Source organism: Lucilia cuprina, chromosome 3 (assembly GCF_022045245.1).
Source record: "Lucilia cuprina isolate Lc7/37 chromosome 3, ASM2204524v1, whole genome shotgun sequence".
In the NCBI taxonomy this organism is placed as follows: Eukaryota; Metazoa; Arthropoda; class Insecta; order Diptera; family Calliphoridae; genus Lucilia; species Lucilia cuprina.
Window position 1 is genome coordinate 4,957,377 of NC_060951.1, and position 25,698 is coordinate 4,983,074.

At 33.7% G+C, this 25,698-nt stretch overlaps 7 protein-coding genes across 8 annotated transcripts; 4 read left to right on the plus strand and 3 right to left on the minus strand.

The window, feature by feature from the left end:
* Positions 1–319: 319 nt before the first annotated feature.
* LOC111674930 lies at positions 320–8,129 on the minus strand. 2 transcript variants are annotated; one of them, XM_046947625.1, is made up of 8 exons: positions 7,749–8,129; positions 7,295–7,675; positions 7,056–7,241; positions 4,605–6,992; positions 1,691–3,640; positions 781–1,118; positions 597–697; positions 320–527 (listed from the first exon to the last, which is right to left on the minus strand). In XM_046947625.1, exons 1-8 carry the CDS (start codon positions 7,912–7,914, stop codon positions 404–406), a joined length of 5,634 nt encoding a protein of 1,877 aa, XP_046803581.1. In that variant the 5' UTR covers positions 7,915–8,129; the 3' UTR covers positions 320–403. The 2 variants fall into 2 exon arrangements, with proteins under 2 accessions (XP_046803581.1, XP_023291385.2); XM_023435617.2 differs by having other exon boundaries at positions 1,691–3,646; positions 7,749–8,128.
* A 73-nt stretch (positions 8,130–8,202) lies between these two features.
* LOC111674962 (zinc finger protein 271-like) lies at positions 8,203–19,395 on the minus strand. The gene is given in 6 exon segments (XM_046947634.1): positions 8,203–8,329; positions 14,097–14,882; positions 14,941–15,317; positions 15,396–15,561; positions 15,637–15,794; positions 19,264–19,395. Coding segments are annotated over 2 exon segments (663 nt in total). The 5' UTR covers positions 14,754–14,882; positions 14,941–15,317; positions 15,396–15,561; positions 15,637–15,794; positions 19,264–19,395; the 3' UTR covers positions 8,203–8,323.
* On the plus strand, positions 8,749–11,613 carry LOC111674932 (zinc finger and BTB domain-containing protein 24-like). Its single transcript, XM_023435620.2, has 2 exons — positions 8,749–9,802; positions 9,885–11,613. Exons 1-2 carry the CDS (start codon positions 8,927–8,929, stop codon positions 11,484–11,486), a joined length of 2,478 nt encoding a protein of 825 aa, XP_023291388.2. The 5' UTR covers positions 8,749–8,926; the 3' UTR covers positions 11,487–11,613.
* Positions 15,773–17,488, plus strand: LOC124419145 (zinc finger protein 595-like). The gene is made up of 2 exons (XM_046947626.1): positions 15,773–16,299; positions 16,369–17,488. Exons 1-2 carry the CDS (start codon positions 15,889–15,891, stop codon positions 17,299–17,301), a joined length of 1,344 nt encoding a protein of 447 aa, XP_046803582.1. The 5' UTR covers positions 15,773–15,888; the 3' UTR covers positions 17,302–17,488.
* On the plus strand, positions 18,262–22,770 carry LOC111674961 (zinc finger protein 62-like). Its single transcript, XM_046945962.1, has 4 exons — positions 18,262–18,732; positions 18,799–19,665; positions 21,045–21,551; positions 21,626–22,770. Exons 1-4 carry the CDS (start codon positions 18,337–18,339, stop codon positions 22,547–22,549), a joined length of 2,694 nt encoding a protein of 897 aa, XP_046801918.1. The 5' UTR covers positions 18,262–18,336; the 3' UTR covers positions 22,550–22,770.
* On the plus strand, positions 22,770–24,102 carry LOC111674960 (zinc finger protein 391-like). Its single transcript, XM_046947627.1, has 2 exons — positions 22,770–23,234; positions 23,305–24,102. The coding sequence occupies exons 1-2, from the start codon at positions 22,779–22,781 to the stop codon at positions 24,100–24,102; spliced, it is 1,254 nt and encodes a 417-aa protein (XP_046803583.1). The 5' UTR covers positions 22,770–22,778.
* Positions 24,103–24,111: 9 nt separating this feature from the next.
* Positions 24,112–25,697, minus strand: LOC111674958 (zinc finger protein 287-like). Its single transcript, XM_046947632.1, has 2 exons — positions 25,092–25,697; positions 24,112–24,842 (listed from the first exon to the last, which is right to left on the minus strand). Exons 1-2 carry the CDS (start codon positions 25,470–25,472, stop codon positions 24,153–24,155), a joined length of 1,071 nt encoding a protein of 356 aa, XP_046803588.1. The 5' UTR covers positions 25,473–25,697; the 3' UTR covers positions 24,112–24,152.
* Between the last annotated feature and the right edge of the window lies 1 nt (position 25,698).

Sequence of the window (25,698 nt, forward strand, 5' to 3'; positions counted from 1 at the left end):
GTATTGCCAGCTGTAAAACAGAAAAGATTATATTGCCATTTGCAAATTATAATACATTTAAACGTTATTTAAAAAGCACATAATCGTTAAAAAAGGAAACATGAATGAATATTGTTTTATATTATTAAATTTCCGCATCAATACATCATATTTGTTTTAGTTTTTTTTAATAATAAACACTTTTTAAATTTGTATTTCTTATAATGAGAAAAAAACATGTATTTCTTTTTCTTACGTTTATAACAACTTTTCTTATTTTGTCCTTCTTTCTGGGAGTTATAAAATAAATTATATTTTTTTTATATACTACTTGGGTATATTAACGATTTTTTTGTTAGTTTAATATTGAAAAAACAATTTTACAACTTCTTAAAAACTACATATATGTATTTAGGTAATAGAATTATTTTTTCTTATTACGTTTTCGTTTCTTATCAGAGCCATGCAAACCCTTTTTGCGTGTTATGCAGACACGACAAAACCAGTCTTCATTGTCCTTGGGAGCCACAAATATGCCCACACAAACCCTTAAATATTCATAAAAGAATTATTAACAATAAAGCAAACAATCAAATTTATAAAAAACAAAAACATACCAATGATACCAGGCATCACAACCATCGCAACCAATCATGGGCGAACCATCATCAACTTTACCACAGGCTGGACATATCCATACCCGATTGCCCTCAGCATCCTTCAGCATCAGAAAAAAGAAAAAATTACAAAAAAATTATCAAAAATTTTCCTTTTTCATAAGAAGAATGTAATGTTTCTTACGATATACGAAGAAGGACGACTTGTTTCCGTTATTAGAGTGAGAGGACTTTGTCTGTCAGCGCTGGCGGACTTAGAGGCTGTGTCTGTACTGTGGTGTGCAGCACTTGTGGGCGCCGATGTCATATCATGTTGTTTAGTTGTTTGTAAAAGTTGATGTGGCAACAGCACCGAACTGGCCGATATGGTGCCACCTGAAAGCCATGGACTGGGTGGTGGTACTATCATATTGGGATTTGAGGCAGAGCTAGTCTTATTAACATCGCCTATTTCCAAAGAACTCGCATTTGCTGCCGAAATGCTATTGGGTGTTGTAGTAGAACTCGCTGATAATTCACCACCTGAAGGATAAAAGTTTTTTTAGTGAATTTTTTTGAAGAGCTATAACTGAAGTAGAACAAAACTAGAATTGAACTTGAACGGAACTAGAACTGAACTAGAATAGAATTGAACTGGAACAGAACTGAACTAGAACCGAACTAGAACTGATCTACAACTCAACTAGAAATGAGCTGGAGTTGGACTATAACTGAAATAGAACCGAAATGAACTTCAACTAGAACTTAACTGAAATTGAACTTAAACTAAACTAGAACTGAACTAGAATTGAACTAGAACTGAACTAGAACAGAACTAGAACTCAACTAGAACTGAACTAGAACTGAACTAGAACTGAACTAGAACTGAACTAGAACTGAACTAGAACTGAACTAGAACTGAACTAGAACTGAACTAGAACTGAACTAGAACTGAACTAGAACTGAACTAGAACTGAACTAGAACTGAACTAGAAGTGAACTAGAACTGAACTAGAACTGAACTAGAACTAAACTAGAACAGAACTGGAACTGAAATGGAACTGAACTAGAACTGAAATGGAAATAAACTGGAACGGAACGAGAACTAAACTTACTTGTGTTAAGTTTATGTTTAGGTGGTCTCGTCACTAAAGGTGATATACGCGCCAATTCCGGCGACGGTTCTCGTTGATGTTCTCTGGGTGGCGATGAGACTGCTGTTGGTGGTGGTTGTACAGGTGCAGCAGATGAAGATAAAGACGTAGACGTATTCTTATGACCATCATCGCGTGGCGGTGTGGGTGAGTGTGTAGAGCCTAGTTTTAATGTCAATTTTGGTACAATAGCGGCTGGCGCTGTTGCAGTCGTCGTATTACTACTAGTCGTTTCATTATGTACATGGTCAGATGATGAGGTGTGCATTAAAGCTGCTGTTGATAATTTTTGTTTTTTCATTGGCTCTATATCCAATGATAGTGGGCCAGTAGCAGCAGCTGAACTAATGGTTTCTTTATTGTTGCCTGTGGAAGGATTTGAAACTGAGGCCTGTTGCTGCAAGCTATTGGGATTTTGTTGTGTCGAATGATTATGATCATCTAAATTCGTGCGTAGTTTTTCTTTTTTCTTTTCCTTTTTTAACTTTTTCAATAAATCTTTATCTTTTATTTTTTCTGGATTTGTGTTGCTGGTGCTGCTAGTACTAGTGGTAGCCGTGTGTGCCATTGCTGTGACAGGAGCCACCGCTGTTGGTATAATTTCTATTGTAGGTTGTTCCTTTTCTTTGACCGGTGAACTTTGCGTGTGTGTTAGTAAATATTTCTCGGCTTTTTCTTTACTTTTATTTTTATCCTTTTTGTCCTTTTTCTTTTTGATTTTACCCTCTTTTAGCTCTTTAAGCTTTTTAAGTTTTTTATGTTCTTTGCGTTTCTTTTGCAAGTCGTATACTGTGCTGGAAGAAGCTCCCGAAGATGATGGAATGGCAGCCGTTATTGTTAGATTATCAAAGACAGAAGAGGATGCTGTAGCTGCTGAGGATGATGCTGTGGTGTTGGTAAAATCGTTTTTGTGTGCATTGAAAGTGGGATTAGCATTGGCCGTTAAACTATTGTAGGGTATATTTTTGGATGAATACGCCATACCGGTAGAAGTCAAAGGTATTAGATCAGCACCGCCGGCTAATTTTCCCACACCTCCTGCGTTTCCTGTTCCTGTAGCTAGACCACTTTCAGTTTTGTCTGTACTTATCAAGGAAGCGGCATTAATACTGGACGTTGATTTTTTCACTTGTTTTTTCAACTTTTTAAGCTCTTTAGTGGACAAGTCAGTATCTAAAGACTTTGGTGTCATATGACTGTTGTTACTGGTATTTGCCACAAACATATCATCCATATTAAAGCTGGTATGGTGTGTTGACGCTGCATGTGCTTGTGAAGGCTGACTGGTTAAATGTGCTGTAGTTGGGGCTTGTGCTTTAGCCGTTGTAGGTGGTGGTGGTTGATTTGTTTCATCTGAATCATCGGATACTTCAATGGGTTCATTATTTAATGTAATGGGTGTTTTAATGCTTAAACCACTTATATTTCCACCTCCTCCCATATTGTGATTTGATTTTTTATTTATGGAGAAGTCTAAACCAGATTCCTGCGATTGTGACAAAGACTTATTGAGTTTATTGAGCGTCATTAAATCCATGGGACTTTCATTCTTTTTCATTAGCTGCTCGAACGTGTTGACAGACATGCCACCCGGTGTTGAGGGTATTGATTTGCCACTTATACTGCCGCCAGCACTTTCTGGTGTATGGGCATCTTGCATTTTCTTAAGTAAATTATCATGGGTCAGAGTATTTGAATGTGAATTACGTGGTTTGGGAGTTTTTGGTAAATCTGGTTCATGAGCATGTGGTGGCTCGTGCGAGTGTTTGTTTCCACTGCCAGAGTGCTGTTGCTGTTGTTGTTCGTTTAGTTTTGTGAGGAAATCGGGTACCAATGGGGCGACATTACAATAACTGCGTTCAGTTGCTTGTAAATTTGTCTCAGATTTCTTCTTGTCGCTTGTTAGGTCTTCTGTATCTGGTAAAAAGACAAAAAAGAAAAATAGAATTAACCTAAATTCAAATCAATAATTAAACTAAGAACTAAACTACAAATGAATTAGAATTGAACTAGCACAGAACTAGAACTGAAATAGAACTGAACTGAACTAAAAAAGGACTGAACTAGAACTGAAGAACTGAACTGGAACTAAATTAGAACTGAACTGGAACTGGACAAGAACTGAGCTAGAACTGAACTAGAACTGAACAAGAACTGAACAAGAGCTGAACTAGAACTGAACTAGGACTGAACTAGAACTGAACTAGAACTGAACTAGAACTGAACTAGAACTGAACTAGAACTGAACTAGAACTAAACTAGAACTGAACTAGAACTAGAACTGAACTAAAACTGAACTAGAACTGAACTAGAACTAAACTAGAACTGAACTAGAACTGAACTAGAACTGAACTAGAACTGAACTAGAACTGAACTAGAACTGAACTAGAACCTGTTCTAAAACTGAACTAGAACTGAACTACAACTGAACTAGAACTGAACTAGAACTGAACTAGAACTGAACTAGAACTGAACTAGAACTGAACTAGAACTGAACTAGAACTGAACTAGAACTGAACTAGAACTGAACTAGAACTGAACTAGAACTGAACTAGAACTGAACTAGAACTGAACTTGAACTGAACAAAAACTGAACTAGAACTGAACTACAACTGAACTAGGATTGAACTAGAACTGAACTAGAACTGAACTAGAACTGAACTAGAATTGAACTAGAACTTAACTAGAACTAGAATTGAACTAGAACTGAACTAGAGCTGAACTAGAGCTGAACAAGAACTGAACTAGAACTGAACTAGAACTGAACTAGAACTGAACTAGAACTGAACTAGAACTGAACTAGAACTAAACAAGAACTAAACTCGAACTAACCTAGAATTGAACTTAAACTTATTTGGTTTTAAGTTAAACTTACCTTGATTTACAGCCGCATTCTCACCACCCATTGGCGGCTTAAGATTGGGAAATGGAAAGAGACCAGGCAATAGAGGATTTTTGGGATTATTAGGAAATGCCCCAAGTCCGGGTGTAGGAAATAAACCCGGAGTAGGTATTAAACCAGGACGAGGAGGAAATGGAAATTGTAGCATGGACAACATGTTAGTGGGTAAATTAGGAAAGGCTGGACGATTGGGCAGCATAAATGGTTGAACCAAACTGCTAGCCATGGCCTCAGCGCCGGCTAATAGACGCTTAGAATTACCCGGTGATTTAAGGGGTGAAGTAGAGGCTGCGGAAGAACCGACCGAAGGAAACATAGCGGGAGAGGGTAATTTTTTGCCAGTTATCAAACTGGTATCAACCGATAAATCTGTTGTAGAAGATGAGGACGCAGAGGGAGCCGCTTTTAAAATAGTATCCATGCGCATAAGTTTTTTGTTAATGGATTGCACCTCCTCGTTGGTGGGTACTGCCATATTAGAAGCTGGATTTGTCATATTAAGAGAAGCCATATTGTTGTCATTATTTAAGAGATCTTGTTTGAGTAGTTTAGACTTTTTCTTGTGTTCCTTGCGCTCTTTGGCACCAGCCATTATCATCATTTGTTGTTGCAAGTGTTTATATTGAACCCATTCTCGGGGATTTAAGGGATTGTCAAACATTTGAGCCATATTATCGAAAGATAAATTACCCATACCACCGGCGGCACCAAAATCTGGCGGTAGTTGAGAAGGTATTTGCCCCGGAAATAGATGGCTATTATCCAGCTTCATTTTTTTACTGTTTTTCTTAAGCATACTATTGGGAAATTGACCTGGAATTTTTGGAGAATTTTTACTACCCGGTTTACGTCCACGTTTCTTGGGTTTATTTATCAATTCCACTTCGGGGGGTTTTTCACCAAACACGCGATTAAGCAGGCTTAAATCGGTGGGTTGTTGGGGATTTGTTTGGTTGGCAGGGAGTGGTGCCATAGGTTTCTCTTTGATATCATCTACATTGATAACATTGCTGTTGTTGAGAGCTGTGTTGTTGTTGGTTTCATTTAGAGGAGGAAATAGATTACGTCCTAAGGGAGGTGCGGACGTATTTGTAGGCTGTGAAGGTCCAGGCGCCGGTGTTATTGTAGTTCCCGAGGGCAAATTTATTATGGGTGTATCATTTATTCCTGGCAAACGCATGGGCGTGGGAGAAGATGATTTAGGGGTTTTTTGTTTGGAAATCTTTTTGAATATATTCAACTTAGAGCGATCTGGTTCATTAGAAAGCTTCAATTCTTTGCCATCTGCTGTTAGTAAAGGTTTGGTATTGTTATCCATTAGCTCATTGGGAGGTGCCTCATTTGCAAGAGGAGTTTTATGGAATTTATTTAATAAGGCCTCCGGTAATTGATGTCCTGTTGGCGTAGTATTACCAACAATATTCGGTGTAAATTGTGGTTTTACTGGTGAAACATTTGTCATTTCTTTGCCGTCCAGTTTAAGCTTTTGTTCGTCCATATCTAAAGCTAAAGGTTTGTTTGTCGCTTCCGGCATGCGTGGTGGAAATATGGGCACCAAAGGTGGTGGCTGTTGAGTTGGTTTTTTTGATTGTTTTTGCACCTCCATTAACATTTGCTGTTTCATCAGTTTTTGCCTTTGTTTGGCCTGTTTGCGTAGCAATTTCTCCAATTGCAACCTCTCTGGTCCCGGTGGCATGCTAGCCACTATGGCTGGATTTATTTGTTTGGATTTTTTATCGGGACCCATAATATTACTCAGCAATTCAGGTGGTATTTTACCTTGTTTAGCCATTTTTTGTAACATTTTCATGTACTTGCGGTGAGCCTTATCGACAGCATCCATTTTACCCATTTTATCGCCTAAAGGTTTGGCATGTTTCTCATTTAACAGCTGGCCACCTAAAAGAGGAACCTTTTGTTTTTTGGCTTTCTTTAAAAGCATATTAGCATAATTGGTTTGTGGTGTTTGAAGGGCGCCCGGATTATTTTGATGCATCATAAAGGATTTTTTATTGAAATTACCCACCGGCTGAGGCTGCAAATCATGATGGAAGTTTTTACCACCGGCAGTATTAAATAATTTATGTTTTTTCATATTTGGCAAATCCGCCAAAAGTTCAGTTTTCTTATGTGTCACTGGTTGTGGTTCGAGACTGCGTGCCAAGGCTTGTTTTTTAGATTCTTTACTTGTGGTGGGTACAATTTCACGTTCGCCGCCATCTTTTTCCACTAGTGCAGAAGAGTTGTCGTTATTTAGAGGATTGGGCGTAGAGTTGGCCGAACGTGAAGCAGGTCGAGATTGTGTGGGTGGTGCAGGAGGCGGTGGAGGTGGTGGCGGTGCATCCAAACCTAGTAATTTATCTGCAAGAAAATAAAATTATATTCACAAACTAAATCTTAATTTTTATTTTCGTTTTCTATTACCTATTATATCGGGTACTATAGCTTCTGGCATTTTACCCTCTACAGCGGGTGATATATAGCCGCCAGTAGTCATGACCACACTACTAACCTCACGGGTAGGTCTTTCGCCATCTTCTAAGTTTGTGCTGGGTTTAAATAAAGATTGCAAAGTAGTTTTATCCAAATTCAGTGATTTTGTGGTGTTTTCTAGAAAATACAAAACAATTAAAATGCCATAACATATTTAACAACTAACCCACCATTAGTTGCTTCCCCATTGGTATTATTCGTTGATGTTGTTAAATTATCTTGGAAAGTTTTGGAATCGTTTAAATTACTGTTTGAGCCGCTATTACTGCTGCTGCCAGCCAGAGTTAGTGTTTCTGCTGGTTGTTGGGTTATTTCTGGCGGCAGCATTGGCGGCAAGTGTGCATGTACATGTACCGGTCTTGTTAACACCTCTTTACTACCCGGTTTAAGGAAATTCAAAGCAGATTCTTTGCGAGCTGGAAATTTAGGCACATCCAAAGCAAACGGTACCGGCTCCACATTGTTAATATAATCCAGTAATTCATTTAAATTAACATTAATGCTGCTCAAGGTCAAGGTCACATCATTTAAATTGGCCTCGGTGCGGTTGTCTAACAAAAACAAAAAACAACAACAGAAACATTGCAAATAGTACCACGCCACAAAAAATTCCTTAACACTTACAATGTTCCACTTGGCGCCTTAAATCTCTGGTAAATTCTCTCATAAATTTATCCAAAACATCTTGTAGAAGTTCCAACGGTGCTGATTGTGTAGCATTATAGCCTATAGTTTGACAAATTTGTGCCACTGCCACACGCAGCAATTCTTTCATATATTGGTCACTCATTTGGAACGCCTTTTGTTTTCCTGTCTTCTTTTGTTGTTATTGTTGCAGTTTTTTTTTTGTCTTTTATTTTATTACTACTGCTTCTTCTTTTTTTCACTCATTAAATCGAAGTAGGAAAAAAACACAAGTACAGTGTGAAAGTTTTTTTTCTGTTTTATTTTTGCAAATTTCATTGATTTGCATTACAATTCTTTTATATACACTATTATCTTTTAAAGCATTTTTAATCAAAGTTTAGTTTTTTGCTTAGTTTTAGCTTTAATATGTGCAATTTTTATTATTTCTTTGGGAATTTACAAAATATAATTCGTAGAATCACAAAATAATTTTGTGTACACACTGAATCACGTCTGTCAAATGCAGTGCTGTCAATTTAGTTAGGTTGTAAATCAAAATGAGCGATTTTTACTTAATGCTGTTTAGCGGGCAAAAAATGTTATAAAATTATAAAAAAATGAATAAATATACAAATAAAACGTTAAAATTAGTAAGAGAAAATAATATGATAAAAATAAAAATTACATACATATATCAATTATTATTAAAAATGTTTTAAAACTGCTTTATTGAAAAAAATCTCACACATATTGAAATAAGAGTTAGCATCATTGGTTAAATATTTACAAAACGGCACCAAAATGGAATGAAACAAAAACCACTCATTCTAGTATTACCAGATGTTATTACAAACAAAACAATATAATTTAAAATGAAAGATTTATATAATATATTGATTACAATATATTTTAATGAAGTGAATAATAAATCAATTCAATATATATATATAAAAGGTTCTTCATTAAAAAAAATTCCTTTAAATTTCTCCTCTAGAACAGCTCTCAAGCAAAATGTATTTTCATATTCTTAACATCTGGCATCTCTACAAAACAAAATTAAAATTCTAACAACAACAATGAAAACAAAAACAAACTCATTAATTTATAGAATTTTTCGAAAAATCGCCTAGAAAATGTTAATAAAATAGAATAAAAATCCAATAAAATCTTCTAAAATGAACAATATTAAATTAGAGGATATCGAACATACCTCCAATGGTGATCATATATATGCTGAAAAGCAGACTTGTGTACTGGAAGAAAATGATACACAATGTGGACATGTCTTCTATAATGAAATTACACGTTTGCTAAAATTCTATTGCTCCTATTGTCGCGAAACTTATGATAATATTGAATATTTCTGCCAGCATTTAAGTGAACATTTAAAAGAGGTAACACATGAGGAAATGGAAGGACCAGAAGAGGAACAGGAGTTTATGACACCTGAAGAGGAGGAGGGGTTGCTGGAGGAAGAGAATGAAGTAGAGTTTTTAGCTGACCTAGAGGAGGAATGTATAGATAAAACTTTAGGTTCTGACAAAGAAATCAATGAATTGGATATGTCTTCCTATCCTCAAACGCAAACAGAGGATGATGATGATGAGGATACTCGAGATGCTTTTGAGTTTGATGAGGAGCTGGATAAACAATCACTTAACACAGACATTTCAGGTCATAATTTTGGTAGAGACGATTTGCCTCTCGAACATGATTTAAATAATACCGAAATGCTTATAGAGGAAATAGAAGATGCTGAGGAGATACGTGCCGAGGTAGAGCAAGAAATGCGTGATAATTTGACAGAGGATAATAGTTTTATACTATTAACGGATAATACTACTTTAAAGGATACAAATCAATATGAAGATAAGTTAAAAATATCGACATCAGCATGCTCCAGCTCCCCGGATAAAGTGAAAAGCGGTAATAGTTTCGAGGAATGTTTTATAAATGAAACGAATATCGATAAGATACGTTCGGAAGGAGTGTGTGTGTTGAAAGAAAAAAGTCCTAAGGAACAACGTAATAGGCCAATGCATAAGAAAAGGGTGAGTATTGTATTTTCTGGACTATAAACTAGTCTGTAGCCTATGGACCATAGTAGTCTAACATTGTCTCATATTTTCCTAGACGAACATCCAGGACTTGTTACGTTTAAAACGTCGACGTAAAAAGGTCACTACGGTTAAAGTAATCGCCGTCAAGAATCGTATAGCAGAACTTTATGAACGCATACAAAATGAACAGCAAAAATCTCAACAGATATTTTCCTCCGATTTATTAAACGCACAACATAAACAGGAAACTCAAGATGCTATAGAAAGTTTAATCGATAATAATAATGAAATAGTAACAAATAATAAGCTAAATCCAGCAACACAAACTGCAGAATCTATAGCAAATACAAGCGAAGTGACACGCAAAATAATAGGTGAAACTGTTATAACTCTAATACCGGAGGGTACTAAAATACCCAATAAACTACCCTCGCCAGTTAGTAAAACTGTTGATAATGATTTAGTAAAAAGTGAATTAAGACCAATAAACCCCGGCCGTTACAATCATTATAGGGAGAAGGAGGAGGAGGGCAAGAATAAATTGGCTGTATGTCCGGCTTGTGGTAAAACTTTTCGCAGTCATTTCAGTCTAACCATACACAAACGTATACACTACCTCGAATCGGATAGTAGTGTTAAATTGGCACATAAATGTTCAGATTGTGATGAACTTTTTAATAAATTAAGTCAATTGAAACATCATGTGGAGAGTGTACATTATCCTGATGGTTTTATTTGTAAAATATGCAATCGTCAATTGAGTAGCCTTTCGTTGTTGGAAAGACATATGGTTAAGGTTCATCTTGATCGTCCGTTTAACTGTAAACAATGTAATAAAAACTTTTCCGATCCTCTTACCTTTGAAGAACATTTAGCTTCTCATAATTCGGGTCAAGTATTTAAATGTTCGACGTGTGGCCGTAAATATTCCACAGAATACTTTTTAATGGAACATATGCGTAATCACAAAGAACAAGTGCCACAAACTTGTGTGGTTTGCGGTAAAGTCACTTTGCGCATTACGCAGCATATGAAAATACACACACCGCGACCTAAACGTTTACTTAGCTGTTCGGTTTGTGGCAAAGTGTTTAATTTCAGTTCTGGTCTCAGTCATCATTTTAAAATTATGCATAAACTGCCTAGACCACCACCTAAACCGAAAAAGGAACAATCCAATCAAACAATCAAACGTAAACGTCGTCCCCGCTCGAATGAAATGCGCAGTATGAATCGTAAGAAACAATTAACGCTAAACAGTTCAGAATCAGAATCAACGTTCCAACAAATACCTTCCAACAAATACACACCGCAAATAATTGAAGAACAAATTGAAATTCCTCAACATGAAGTGTTTGATAATGCAGTCACAGGGAATTCCTTCTTAAATTTAGAAACTAAACAATCTGTGAATATAACAAATCCTAGTCAATCCTATATATCACTTCGAAACAATCACCAACAAGTTTTGCCAGCATCTGAACTACAGCCATCCGCTGATGTTGTGATTAATCATAAAGAGGAAGAAGCAAAACGTGTTATTGTTGAGCTAATACAAAATTCTACTTACACTTCATTCTATCCCGATAATTTCTCTAGTGTTTTAGAGGTAACACCACCTATAGCTAGAGAAGAAACTATTTCAGCGGTAAATAGTATTGTGCATGACTGTTAGTTGTTAGTTTAGTATTGTAGTTTAAACTAATTTTAATATAATTTAAAATTGTTAATAATACTTTTATATAGCGCAAGGAAATGAAATGAATAATAAATTGCTTGAAAATATATTTTTTTCTTTCTAAGCTATTGTTATTTATTCATTTAAAGAATTTCTTTGATCACTGTTACATCTTGACTTTGTGTTTTATCCGCCTCTCCATGCACACGTATCATGTGACTGTTTAAACCATTAAAGGTTTTTAAAATATTATCACATAATTTACATTCATATTTTCTATCGTGGTTATGCGTTAAATTGTGACGTTTCAAAGAGATAAACTTTTTATTACATAAATTACATTGGAATTTCTTTTTATCCGATTGCTCTAAACTTTCAACTACTGAGGAATCAGTGGCACCATGAAATTGTCTTAAATGATTATCCAAACCATTGAGACGTTTAAAAGTTTTATTACACTCTTGGCATTGATATTTTTTCATCTTATCTATAGATGTTTTGATTTTTTTCAAAGCATATTCCTCAAAACTATCCGCTATAAGTAAATCGGTGGACTGTATTTCATTTGGGGCTCGAGGTTCTCGATGCATACATATATGCGATTGTCCAAAGTGTTGTAGGTCTTAAATGCCTTACCACACAAACTACATTTATAGTTTCTTTCGTTGGTATGGGTTTTTTTATGTCGACGCAATCCCTTGAAACTAGTAAAACCAGATTGACATATTTCACATATATGGGAACGTGTTGTGGCATGTACGTTCATATGTTCTATAAGAGCTGTATTAGATATGAACCTTTTTTCGCAAGCCAAACACGCATATGGTCTTTCTCCTGTATGCACTCGCTTATGTATTACTAAAGTTGTTAGAGCAGCACATCGATAGCCACAGAGAAGTAACTTAAGACGTGCTTCGGTGGGAAAACCTTTACCACAATTATCAATAGTACATATAAATGATGCTTTCATGTTATGTACTTCCAGATGACGATTGAGATTTTTTTCATTTGCAAATGTTCTACCACATTCTGTTCGAGGACAAGGAAATATTAGTACTTTATTGCTATCATTGCTTTGTTGGTCTTTTTTCTCGTTATCCTGAGAAGAACTTATATGGTAAGTGTCATTTTTAGATAAATTTTCATTTAACTGTGAAAGAAATATATATAGATATATAACAAGTAAGAGTGCTATATTCGGCTGTGCCGAATTTTTGTATAACCTTCACAGTCAGTAGCAATAACTGTTCTTTTACTTTGGGCTCATCATGCTTAGTTTCAATATTATGGAAAATTCAAAAAGAGTAAATTTTGAAAAACAAAAAAGTAGCAAAAAGTTCCCTTTTATGGGTTCTTACCTAATTCAGACTCTACATACTTAATTTCATATTTCTAGGCTTCACAAACTTAATTTCATGTTTCTAGCCAATAACAACACACTAGTGCTGCTCTACCTCAGCTTGCTCTTGCTCTGCTGCTCTCGCTTTGCTGCTCTCGCTCTGCTGCTCTCGCTCTGCTTGCTCTTGCTCTGCTGCTTTCGCTCTGCTGCTTTCACTCTGCTGCTTTCGCTCCGCGTTGTTTTTATAAACACAATAACAAAATTTACCGTATGATTATGTATTTTGTTTTTGTGTTTTGCAATTTCTGTTTGAGTATGAATAAAAAAAATCTCCATTTTTTGATGAAATTTTCAGAGGTTGCTCATATATCCGTTATTTATTTTAGCTAATTTTAAATAGAGGTCTTTTCGAAAGCATATATAACAGGCTTCCCGCATAGTGTTGCTATCGTAACCATATTCGGTATATATAAAGAGGACAATAAACTACAAATTGTGCTAGAAATTGTTTTTGTAAAGATTCTTCAAAAAAAGTCTATGAACTATACTAAACCTAAACTATAGACTATGATCTAAGCTATTGGCTGAAGAACATATTTATAACTATGCAACAGACTAACCTATAGACTATACTATAGGATAGACTATAGATTAGACTATTGACAAAACTATAGAATATAATATAGACTAGACTAGTATAGTCTATAGTATAGTCTATAGTCTAGTCTATAGTCTAGTCTATAGTCTAGTCTATAGTCTAGTCTATAGTCTAGTCTATAGTCTAGTCTATAGTCTAGTCTACAGTCTAGTTTATAGTCTAGTCTACAGTCTAGTCTAGTCTATAGTCTAGTCTATAGTCTAGTCTATAGTCTAGTGTATAGTCTAGTCTACAGTCTAGTCTACAGTCTAGTCTATAGTCTAGTCTATAGTCTAGTCTATAGTTTAGTCTATAGTGTAGTTTAAAGTCTAGTCTATAGTCTAGTTTATATAGTCTAGTCCATAGTCGAGTCTATAGTGCAGTCTTTACTCTAGTCCTAATCCTAGCAGAACTATTCCAGATTCAGATCTCGCCAATATTTGGGGTCCTTTAAAAACTGATTTCAACAGAAAGATGGATTGACATGGCTTAATCGACTCCGCTATCTAGAAGGAAATTTATATATAACTAAGGTGAAAGGTATAAAAAACAGGCTAAATAGTTTAACGTATAGTCTATATTCTAGTCTATAGTCTAGTTTATACTCTAAGTCTATAGTCTTGACACTTACCTTATTATCTCGCAGCTCCTCACTGTCATCATTTGATTTCTCCAAAGCTTTCTTTGACTGAAGACAATATTTCCTATGATTACTTAAACCTCTAGAGTTTTGAAAAACTTTATCACACAATGAACATTTCGTAAAACGTTTTGAATTATGTATGACCATATGACGATACAAATATCTATCATTAACAAATGATGCACCCCAAATCCTACAAACATGATTACCCGTTTTTCAATGAACATGCATATGTTCTCCTAAGGCTGATTTTGAGATAAAATCTTTTTTACATATTTCGCAGGGAAATGGTTTCTCACCTGTGTGTCTACGTTTGTGTATGATCAATGTGGCATTTGAACAACAACTATAAGCACAAATATCACAAATATAATGTTTTTGATGATTTTTCGAATGTGCTAATAGGCGTTGTTCGGTGGGAAAGGCTTTTTGGCAATCCTTCTCAGTACACACAAAAGTTGCAGGCATTATATGCAATTCAAGATGACGATTAAGATTTTCCAGACAGCTAAATGTTCGTCTGCAATCGATGTTGGTACATGGTATTCTTGGTTTTTCCTCACTATGAGATTGCAAGTGAATTTTGAGCTGTGATTGTCGTGAGTAACGCTTATCACAGAGAGAACATTTGTAACCCTTATGCATAGTCACAACATGTTTATCCAAGATTTTTTTAATTGTAAATATCTCAGGACATTCAGGACAGTTATATTGTTTAGCTTGTCGCTTCGACTCTTTTTCATCTGCTGTTGATTCATCTTTAGCCCTAGTTTTCTTTAACTTAATAGATTAATGTTGTTGTCTTAAGAGAATTGAATAATTTAAAACTTACCGCTTCCAATGTCACTTCGCAATCTTTGCTACTATTTACAGTTTTAGTTTGACACCTTTTACTTTTCTTAAGTTCCCTATCATCTGTGTTGACATGTAAAACCTTTAGCAAGGAACGATCCTCCGTAAAACTACTTCCAGAATCATGAAAATCATCTTCACTGTCATCGGACGACTCACTTTCTGTTGCCTCATTTTCTCTTAAACAGTTAGAATCTTGAAATTCTTCTTCATTATCATTGACCGTTAATTGTTCTTGCTTTAGTTCCACTTCGTTCGCAATGGGATTATCAATAACTGCTTGTTGTTCTTTTAACGTACAATTATCAAAGTGTACAGCGAAAATTGTTCACAACAACTTCACGATAGCAATTTTCCCTTCAAAGGAAATGAAAATTTTAAAGGGAACAAAATTTTCACTTCTATTGGCGATAGGGATGAGAATATAAAACTTACCTCAGGTGAATATAAAACTTTCCTCTTCAGTTTAAAATTTCTCCTTTCCACAGACGGTTTTACAAAACCAACAGTCTGGCAACGCATCAGATAGAGGCAAACGAGTTGACAGACGTAAACAGAAATTAATTCCAAAAGTCGTCTTTGTTAAAGTAAATGTAAATTCCTTTTTATTAATTAAATAATAAATTGTTGTTAAGTGTTATATATTCGTGTTTTATTAACTCGCAACTATACATACATTGAGATTATTTTAATTATATATGTATGTTGATATTATTTTTGGTTTAAAATTTGTTTTTGTTTACATCGTTTACATTCACAATTAGCTTATTGTGAATTAATTTCAGCATGACAGTTAAAGCCAATTCTGTATAGAGTTTGACAGCTGTTAAACAGCTGGAAAATATGTAAATAAAATACATGTAAACAAATAAATTGTTATAGGAAACTAAAGAAAAATATAAAAAACTATAAAAGTTAACTAAAAAAAATGTTAAAGAGATTACCGCTTTGCACGCTAAATTCACAAACAACAACAAAATGCGGGGAAATATTTTGTGATAGTTTAAAAAATTTCACTATTTGCTGTAGTTTTTGCAAAATTAAATTATTTGCTTACGATGATCTCCTTCAGCACATACAAAATTTACATTTTGAATACATAAGAAAAGAAGAATGCAATGAATTTTATAAAAATGATGAATTTAAGGAAGAAAAATGTGATGAAGTGTCGGAATCATTGAATAGTTGTGATATTTTATATGACTGCAAGGTTAATGATGATGCAGTTAATAGTTCTGAAGAAGAAACAATAAAGGTGTTGGAAGTCAGACCTAAATTTAGCAAAATAACTAATAGCACTAAAGAAACTAATATAGAGGAAGAGAATCACTTGGAAGAGGTAAAATAGATATTGCTACAAATAATCCTTTAAGAAATTCAATTAAAGTTAGTTTTAAATCTCCCATAGACGTCAAAACATTCTACTGTTTATGAAATTGGTGATCCTTTTGCTCCTAATCAAAAATTCGAAGCTTTATTGTGTCCCGATTGCCAGGAATTATTTTTTCTTAAAAAGGAATATGATGAACATGTTGTAAAAGAACACAATGGTCATAAATGCCCCAAATGTGATATGCGTTTTCGACACCGACATCACCTCAGACGGCACTTACAAAATATGCACGAAGATTGCGAGGAAAGGAAACAGAACAAAAGATTAAAACAAAGAATACCCTGCCCTTATGCCGAATGTCCGAAAAGTTTTACTTTAAAGGAATCTCTTAACTATCACCTGGAATTCCATACTATGAAATGTACTTTTGTATGTAATTTTGAAAATTGCAGCAAAAGTTTTCCCACACAACAGCGTTTAGATCAACACCAAGAGAAACATACTATGGCACGTACGTTTGTTTGTGATTTTGATAATTGCAACAAAGCTTTTGCCAATAAAACCCGTTTAAAAGCCCACCAGGATGTACATGCTTTAGCAAAACGATATATTTGTGATGCTTGCGGCTATAGTTGTCGAGCCTCGACTACATTGCGGATTCACAAACGTATGCATACGGGTGAAAGACCTTACACTTGTAAGATATGTGAAAATGCTTTTACCTCGCAGGCCACTCTTCACCTACACATGAATACACATGCCACTATACGTCCATATGTTTGTCAGATTTGTCAGGCTACATTTGCCAATCGTCAGATACTTGAACGGCATGCCTACACGCATGCGGAAGAGAAATTATTTAAATGTCTACTATGTGATAAAGCTTTTAAACAACCTCATGGTTTAGATGGTCATATGAGACGTTTACACTTGGAACCAAGGCCAAAAAAAGTTAAATATTTTAAAAATGTTACAAAATCCAGTGAAACAGCAAGAGAAACATTATGAATTGCAAACAATTATTTGACAGTTACAAATTATTTTTATCTTTAATTTGAAATACTGTTTTTTTCAGTATTTTGTAAACAAATACATATAATAAATAAGATTACCAAAAAATGTTTAATAAAGCCATTGATGGGTTATTGTAAGAATTTTGTTTTTACAATTACCATGCAGAGTTTCACAACCAAAATATTGCAAGAGAAAATTTTTCCAACAAAAAGTCAAGTTTTCGATTATTTTAAAGTCGATTTATAGAACCTTACACACTGTCCACTAGGGTTCTACAGTTGAAACGAAAAGTCGACTTTTCGACTTTTTTGCATTTTATGAAAAGCCGACTTTTTACATTTATTAAAAAGTCGATTTTTCGACTTTTTTATTTAATTAGAAGTCGATTTTTCGACTTTTAATATTTTATAAATAGTCGACTTTCCGACTATTCGACTTTTTCCGACTTTTTTCGACTTTTTCCGACTTTCGACTATATTTGACTTTTTCCGACTTTCGACTATATTCGACTTTTTTCGACTTTTCGACTTTTTCCGACTTTTGACTATATTCGACTTTTTCCGACTTTTCGACTTTTTCCGACTTTTTTCGACTTTTCGACTTTTTTCGTCTTTTCCACTATTTTCGACTTTTTCCGACTTTCGACTATATTCGACTTTTCGACTTTTTTCGACTCTTTCCGACTTTTCGACTTTTTACGACTTTTATTTACAAAGTCGACTTTTCGACTTTTTTCATAGATGATAGTCGAGTTATCGACTTTTTTGGAACAAAATAGTCGACTTCGACTTTTTCGACAAAAAGTAGATTGTTCGATTATTCGAAAGTCGATTTATAGAATCCTACTGTCCACCATTTTTTGTAAATACATGCATGTTGATGTAAAATTCATTCACAATAAATTTAAGTTTGACAGTTGTTAAAACTAAGCAGCTGATCAGTGTAAACAAAATATTAGAAAAGAAAAAAAATAACAACAGAAAATTTAAGGAAATAAAAAAATTAATAAACAAACATTAATTAAAAAAAATGTTAAAGATTGTAACGCCTTACCTGACAAATTCAGAACCTACAACAAAATGTGGGGAAATATTTTGTGATCATTTAAAAAATGTCACTATAAGCTGTTCTTTTTGCCAAATTAAACTATTTACTTATCAAGATTTTCTGCTGCACATAGAAAATGAACATTTTGAAAACATAACGATCGAATCTAATGAATTTAGTGAAAATGAAGAATTAAATGTTGAAAACAGTGATGATCAGTTCGAAACATTGGAATGCTGTGAAATTTTATATGACTACAAAGAAAATGATGAAGAGAATAATAATAGTTCTGAAGAAGAAGAAGAAAATCTGAATGTAACGAATATCGAAACTATAATTAGCAAGACAATAGATGAAGAACAAAATCACTCGGAAGAGGTAATAGTAGTAGAAAAAAAAAATACTTTTAATTATTTAATAAAACTTATTTTTAACTCTTTACAGTCTTCACAACTTTCAAATATTAGGGAAAGTGATGATGTAGCCTCTTCTAAACAAAAAGAAATTGAAACATGTCCAGATTGCCAAGAAATATTTTTGCTTAAAAAAGAATATAATCAGCACGTTGTGGAGCAACATAATGGACATAAATGTCCTAAATGCATAATGCGCTTTCGACATCGTCATCACCTTAAACGACACCTACAAAATACACACGACAAGGGAAAAACGAATGTGAGATTTCCGCAAAGAGTTAACTGTCCCCACCCAGATTGTCCAAAAAGTTTTCGTTTTCAAGATGCCCTTAACTATCATCTAGAATTCCATACAATGAAATGTACTTTCGTATGTGATTTTGAAAATTGCACCAAAGTCTTTCCATCTCAACAGCGTTTAGAGCAGCACCAAGAGAAACACACTACGGCACGAACGTTTGTATGTGATTATGAAAATTGCAACAAAGCTTACCTGAATAAACGTAATCTAGATGAGCACCGGGAGACACATGCCACAGCAAAAAGATATATTTGTGATAATTGCGGTTATAGCTGTAGTAATACTACCACTTTGAAAATTCATAAACGTATACATACGGGCGAAAGACCTTTTCCATGTAAGATATGCGAAAAATCCTTTATCTCTCAGGCCAGACTGTACTTGCATATGAATACACATGCTGACATACGTCCACATGTTTGTCAGATATGTCAGGCCACATTTGCTAATCGGGGTACAATGAAACGGCATTCTCTTATACATTCTGAAGAGAAATTATTTAAATGTCCGTTATGTGATAAAGCTTTTAAGCAACCAAATGGCTTGCATGGTCATATGAGAGGTGTTCATGGGGAACCCAAACCAAAAAACAAATAAGACAAATAATCTTTCAAATATAACAAATATCAGGAAAGCAACAACAGGATTTTGAATTGCAAACATATATGTACAATTATTTGGCAGTTACAACTCAAACCAGAACTATTCATTTTTTTGTAAATGATTATTTTTTGTTTTTTTTTTTTTTTTTTTTTTTTGTAAACTTTAAATAAACATTTGCACAAAATAATTACATCTGTAACTAATTAGCCTTATGTTTAAATTATAATCACTATCCAGCCGTCTGTTGTAGGGTTCTATAAATCGACTTTCGAATAATCGAACAATCGACTTTTTGTCGAAAAATGTCGAAAAGTCGAAGTCGACTATTTTGTTCCAAAAAAGTTGATAACTCGAAAATAGTCGAAAAAGTCGAAAAAAGTCGAAAAGTCGAAAAGAGTCGAAAAAAGTCGAAAAATCGGAATAAGTCGAAAAGTCGACTATTTATAAAATATTAAAGTCGAAAAATCGACATTTAATTAAATGAAAACAGTCGAAAAATCGACTTTTAACTAAACGCAAAAAGTCGAAAAGTCGACTTTTCATAAAATGCAAAAAGTCGAAATAAGTCGGAAAAAATCGAAATAAGTCGAAAAAAATCGTAAAAAGTCGAAAATAGTCGGAAAAAATCGCAAAAAGTCGAAAATATTTGAAAAAAGTCGAAAATAGTCGAAAAAAGTCGAAAAGCCGGAAAAAATAAAAAAAAACGAAAAGTCGACTATTTATAAAATATTAGAAGTCGAAAAGTTGAAAAATCGACTATTAATTAAATGAAAAAAGTCGAAAAGTCGACTATTTATAAAATATTAAAAGTCAAAAAATCGAAATTAAATGAAAAAAGACGAAAAGTCGACTTTTAACTAAATGCAAAAAGTCGAAAGTGGAAATGTCGACTAAAATGCAAAAAGACGAAAAGTCGACTTTTCGTTTCAACTATAGAACCTTAGTCTCTTGGTCACCAAGAAAAAATATGATGAAAAGTTTTATCAAAAAAACACCAACATAACATTTGACCCTTTAATTGACTGGCACTACGGAGAATGTATCCATCATTGCGTAGAACAAAGTTTCGGTCATTCATTTCTTATAGGGAGGGTTCAATAATTACAACAAAACAGTCGACTTTTATAACAAAAAGTCGATTCTTTGATTTTTTTAATGTTGACATGTTTTAATGTACAAGATACATCTTCTATAAATACAAGGTCATGAAAAAATCATTCACAATAGTCGAATGCAAGCACAATCGATTTTTTACATATAGAGTTTGACAGTTGTTAAACATACGCAGCTGGTCAATGTAAACAAAATATTAAAAAAGAAAAAAAAAACAAAATTTTAAGAAAACAAATATTATAAACAATAATTAACTAAAAAAAATGTTAAAGATTTTACCGCCTTGCACGCTTAGTTCACAAACGTCAACAAAATGCGGGGAAATATTTTGTGATCCTTTAAAAAATGTCACTATTTGTTGTTGTTTTTGTCAAATTAAACTATTTGATTACGAAGATTTCCTGAATCACATACAAAATGAGCATTTTGAAAACATAGCAATAGAGTCTAATGAATTTGAAGATAATGAAGAGTTTAATTCTATTGAAATTGAAGACAATGACAATTTAAATTCGAATGAAATTGAAGATAATGAAGATTATAACTCGAATGAAATTGAAGAAAATGAAGATTATAACTCGAATGAAGATAACGCAGAGGTTGAGGTGGAAAATAGTGATGTTTTGGAAACATTGGAATGTTGTGAAATTTTATATGACTTAGAAGATAATGGTGGAGAGGAGCATAGTTTTGAAGATGAATCAATGGATGTTGAAACTGTAATTATCGATACAATAGAGAAAGTTGAAGATCACACGGAAGAGGTAATAAATAGTTTTACATAGTTTTCCAAAGAAAACTACTTTATCAATTAAATTTATTTTTTAATCTCCTACAGCCGTCATTACATTCTCCTAAAAATGAAATAGATGAACCTGACTCTCCTAAACAGAAAAATGCTGAATCTTCAATTTGTCCCGATTGCAAAGAGTTATTTTTACTTAAAAAAGACTATGATCAGCATGTTGTGGAACAACATGGTGGACATAAATGTTCCAAATGCGATATGCGCTTTCGTCATCGACATCACCTTAAACGGCACATACAAAATATACATGACAAGGGTAAAACGCATATTAAATTTAAACAGAGAGTGAATTGCCCTTATCCAGATTGTCCGAAAAGTTTTAGTTTTCAAGAATCTCTTAACTATCATCTAGAATTCCATACTATGAAATGTACTTTTGTGTGTGATTTTGAGAATTGTACCAAGGCATTCCCATCTCAACAACGTTTGGAGCAACACCAAGAAAAGCATAATATGACACGAAAATTTGTTTGTGATTTCGAAAATTGCGGCAAAGCTTATCTCAGCAATCAAAGTCTTAAGGCCCACAAGGAGATACATGCCCCAGCAAAAAGGTATATTTGTGATAATTGCGGTTATAGTTGTAGTACATCTACCGCTTTGAAAATTCACAAACGTACACATACGGGCGAAAGGCCTTTTACTTGTAAGATATGTGAAAAATCCTTCACTTCTCAGGCAACTCTACATTATCATACAAATACACATGTCACCATACGTCCACATGTTTGTGAGATATGTCAGGCTACATTTACTAATCGGCATACAATGAAACGTCATTTACTTATACATTCGGAAAAGAAATTATTTAAATGTCAGTTATGCGATAAAGCTTTTAAACAACCTCAATGCTTGGATGGTCATATGAGAGGTGTACATTGGGAACCCAAACCAAAAAAGGTCAAAAATTTTAAAAGTATTTCAAATTCCAGCGAAACAACAACAACATTGTGAATAAAGATGGGGGGTTAAGAGAACAATTACAATATTTTTGTTTTTATTATTATTTGACAACTGTTAACGAAACAACTTTACAGCTGTTGAGTTAACATCATCTTATACTAGATTAGCCTTGTGTATATTGTGAATGATTTTTTGTATTTTTTTTTGTAAACAAACAAAAATTGTAATTGTTTAACTAAAAATATAATAAAAATAAATAAAATTAAAAAAAAGCAATAACATGTTGAAACTATTAACATTTAACAGCTATCTACCAGCCACTACTACCAAATGTGGTGAAATATTTTGTCAAAATTTCAATGATTTCTCTATTTGTTGTGCATTTTGCCAAATGAAATCCTTTCAATTTGAGGAATTTTTGCAGCATTTAAAAAATGTCCATATAAAAGACTATCGACAACAAATATCAAAGGTTGCAAATGAATATTTAAATATAGAGATAAAGAATGAAAGTGTATTGTGTGAAAAGAAAGATGATTATTGTAAAGAGTGGCAGTTGGAAACGCAATCGATGACCGATGATAGTGAAAATGTTCATGATGATGGCAATGATAGCAACGACAGCAGTGAAGAGGAGAAATTTAGGATTTTAAAGAAAACTAAGCGAAAAGTATTAAGAAAAAGAAACAGCAAGCAAAGTCAATCTACGAGTTCAGAGGAATTGGATATACCGGAGGTAAGCTAATCACAATCAAAGATCTTTCTAGTCTTGTTCAAATTATCTTTAAACGAATTGCTGTTTTTAGAATAATTGCAACTCAACTTTAAATGATACCCCCAGAAATCAAGCCGATTCAAGTAAAAAGAAAAAACATAAAGACTTAGAATACTCTTGCTCGGAATGCACCGAAATTTTTGCACAGAAAAAACATCTTGATCATCATGTTATACAATTGCATAATGGCTACAAATGTCCACAATGTGATAAACGTTTTGGACGCAGTTATCATGTAACATATCACCTCAAAACTCATACTATAGAAAAAAAATTCATATGTCCCATGGAAAATTGTGGTCGTGGTTTTATAGACGAAGATTATCTTAAGCGTCATCTAGAGGTGCATACCATGGAACGTACGTTTATATGTGAATTTGAAAATTGTGGAAAAGCTTTTCAAACCCATAGACGTTTGGCCTCCCATCAGTATAGACATCGTATACCTAAGAAATTTGTTTGCGATATGTGTGGTCATGGTTGTCGTTCAAATACCGAATTGATAACCCATCAACGAGTGCATACGGGAGAGAAACCATTTGTCTGTAAAGTGTGCAGTAAACCTTTCATATCGAAAACAGCTTTAACCGAACATATGATATCACATTCCGAAACTAGACCTCATGTATGCGGCATTTGTCAAGCAGCATTTGCTAATCGTCGTGTGCTAGTACGTCATAGTTTTATACATTCCGAGGAGAAAACATTTAAATGTAAATTATGTGAAAGTGCTTTTAAACATCCTAACTCCTTGCAGGGTCATATGCGCAATGTTCATGGTCAAGCAAAACACAAAAAAGGGAGAAAAAAACAACAACAGATTGAATAGTTAATAGTATATCATTAGTAATAGGAAATTTTAATAAATTATCTCTATTCTTAAGAACATTTCTTAAAATGTATACTTAACATGTGATCCTTTAATTGTCTCTGTTCCACAAATTTTCTATCACACTGCTCGCAGGATAACTTCGCCATTCTATAGTGTTTCTTATATTTATGTGTACTCAACATGGAGGCTGTACGATAACGTTTAGTACATAAATCACAAGCAAATGGTAAACCACAATCATCTAATTTATTGTGTACTTTACGCTTGTGAGTATCTAGCTGATTTTGGGTATAAAACATTTTCGTACAATCATCACAAGCGATACAACGTTCTTGTGTATGACGTGTCTCATGACTAACTAATGCCGCCCGGTGTCCGAATTCTTTGGAACAGAATTGACATGTAAACGTTTTACGTTCGCTATGCGTATTTAAGTGACGCTGCAATGTTGTTATCGCACGAAATTGTCTGCCACAAACATCACATTGATGTGGTTTTAAACCGGTATGTATGTTGATATGTGTGTCAAGTTGATAACGTCTACGAAATGTTTTGCCACAATAACCGCAACTATTGGGTTGATTTCGTGGTTTATATGAACGTTTTTCTTTTAGTTTTAAGTCGTTGCATGAAAACGATTGTGACCAATCGAGTTCGTCTTCGAAAGTTTTTTCATTATCAAAATGTGTGGGACTTTCGTTGAGAGTAACATTTAGTTGATCTTCGTTAGATGGTAACTAGAATTTAGGGAAAATAAATTATAAAGAAGTAACATAGAACGCTTAAAGCTTATCTAAGACTAAAAAAAAAACAAAAAATTCTGACTAAACTTTGCATCATAGGGTCTCATTACAATTATAGCCACTATGTCTAAAGAAATACACTAGACTATAGTATAGATTATAGGCTAGACACATTATAGACCTTAGACTAGACTACAGTCTATATTTTACTAGACTATTATTAATTATTTATCTTTAACTTACATTTGCCTTAAACTTTTCCTGAACATCTTCCACCTTAAAATACAATAATTCATCATAAGTTGTAACATCATCAAAAATACCCGCCTGTACTTCCTCAGTTGTGTAGTTCTTTTCGTTAATAGGAGTTTCTGTTAATTCCTGTTTAACACATTTTATAAATTTTCGATCATTTTTGCTATTTAATTCATTTATATTTTCCATAAACTCTAACAAATGATTATCCTGAAAATGTTTAACAAAATCCGGATAATTTTTATAGAACTGTTGACATATTACACAAACTATATTAAAATTAGAGGTAAAATAATGTATTTCGGCACATTTTGTGTAAGAGGTATATAATGATAAATCATTATTGGTAATTGTTTGCAATTTTAGCATTATTTTAAATAAGAAGAAATTATATTTGTTGTTAATTTATTTGTTGTTTACAATTGGATAATGTCAAAGCTGAACAATAAGAAAAACAACGGCGTTAATGCAAGGTAGTTAGAGGGCTGGCAGAGAAACTTTAATTTTTTTTTGCATAAAATACTTATAAAATATTTAATTTTTCCTTTAATAATTGTAAGCATGTAGTGCAACCCGAATGTTTAGTTTAAGTTTG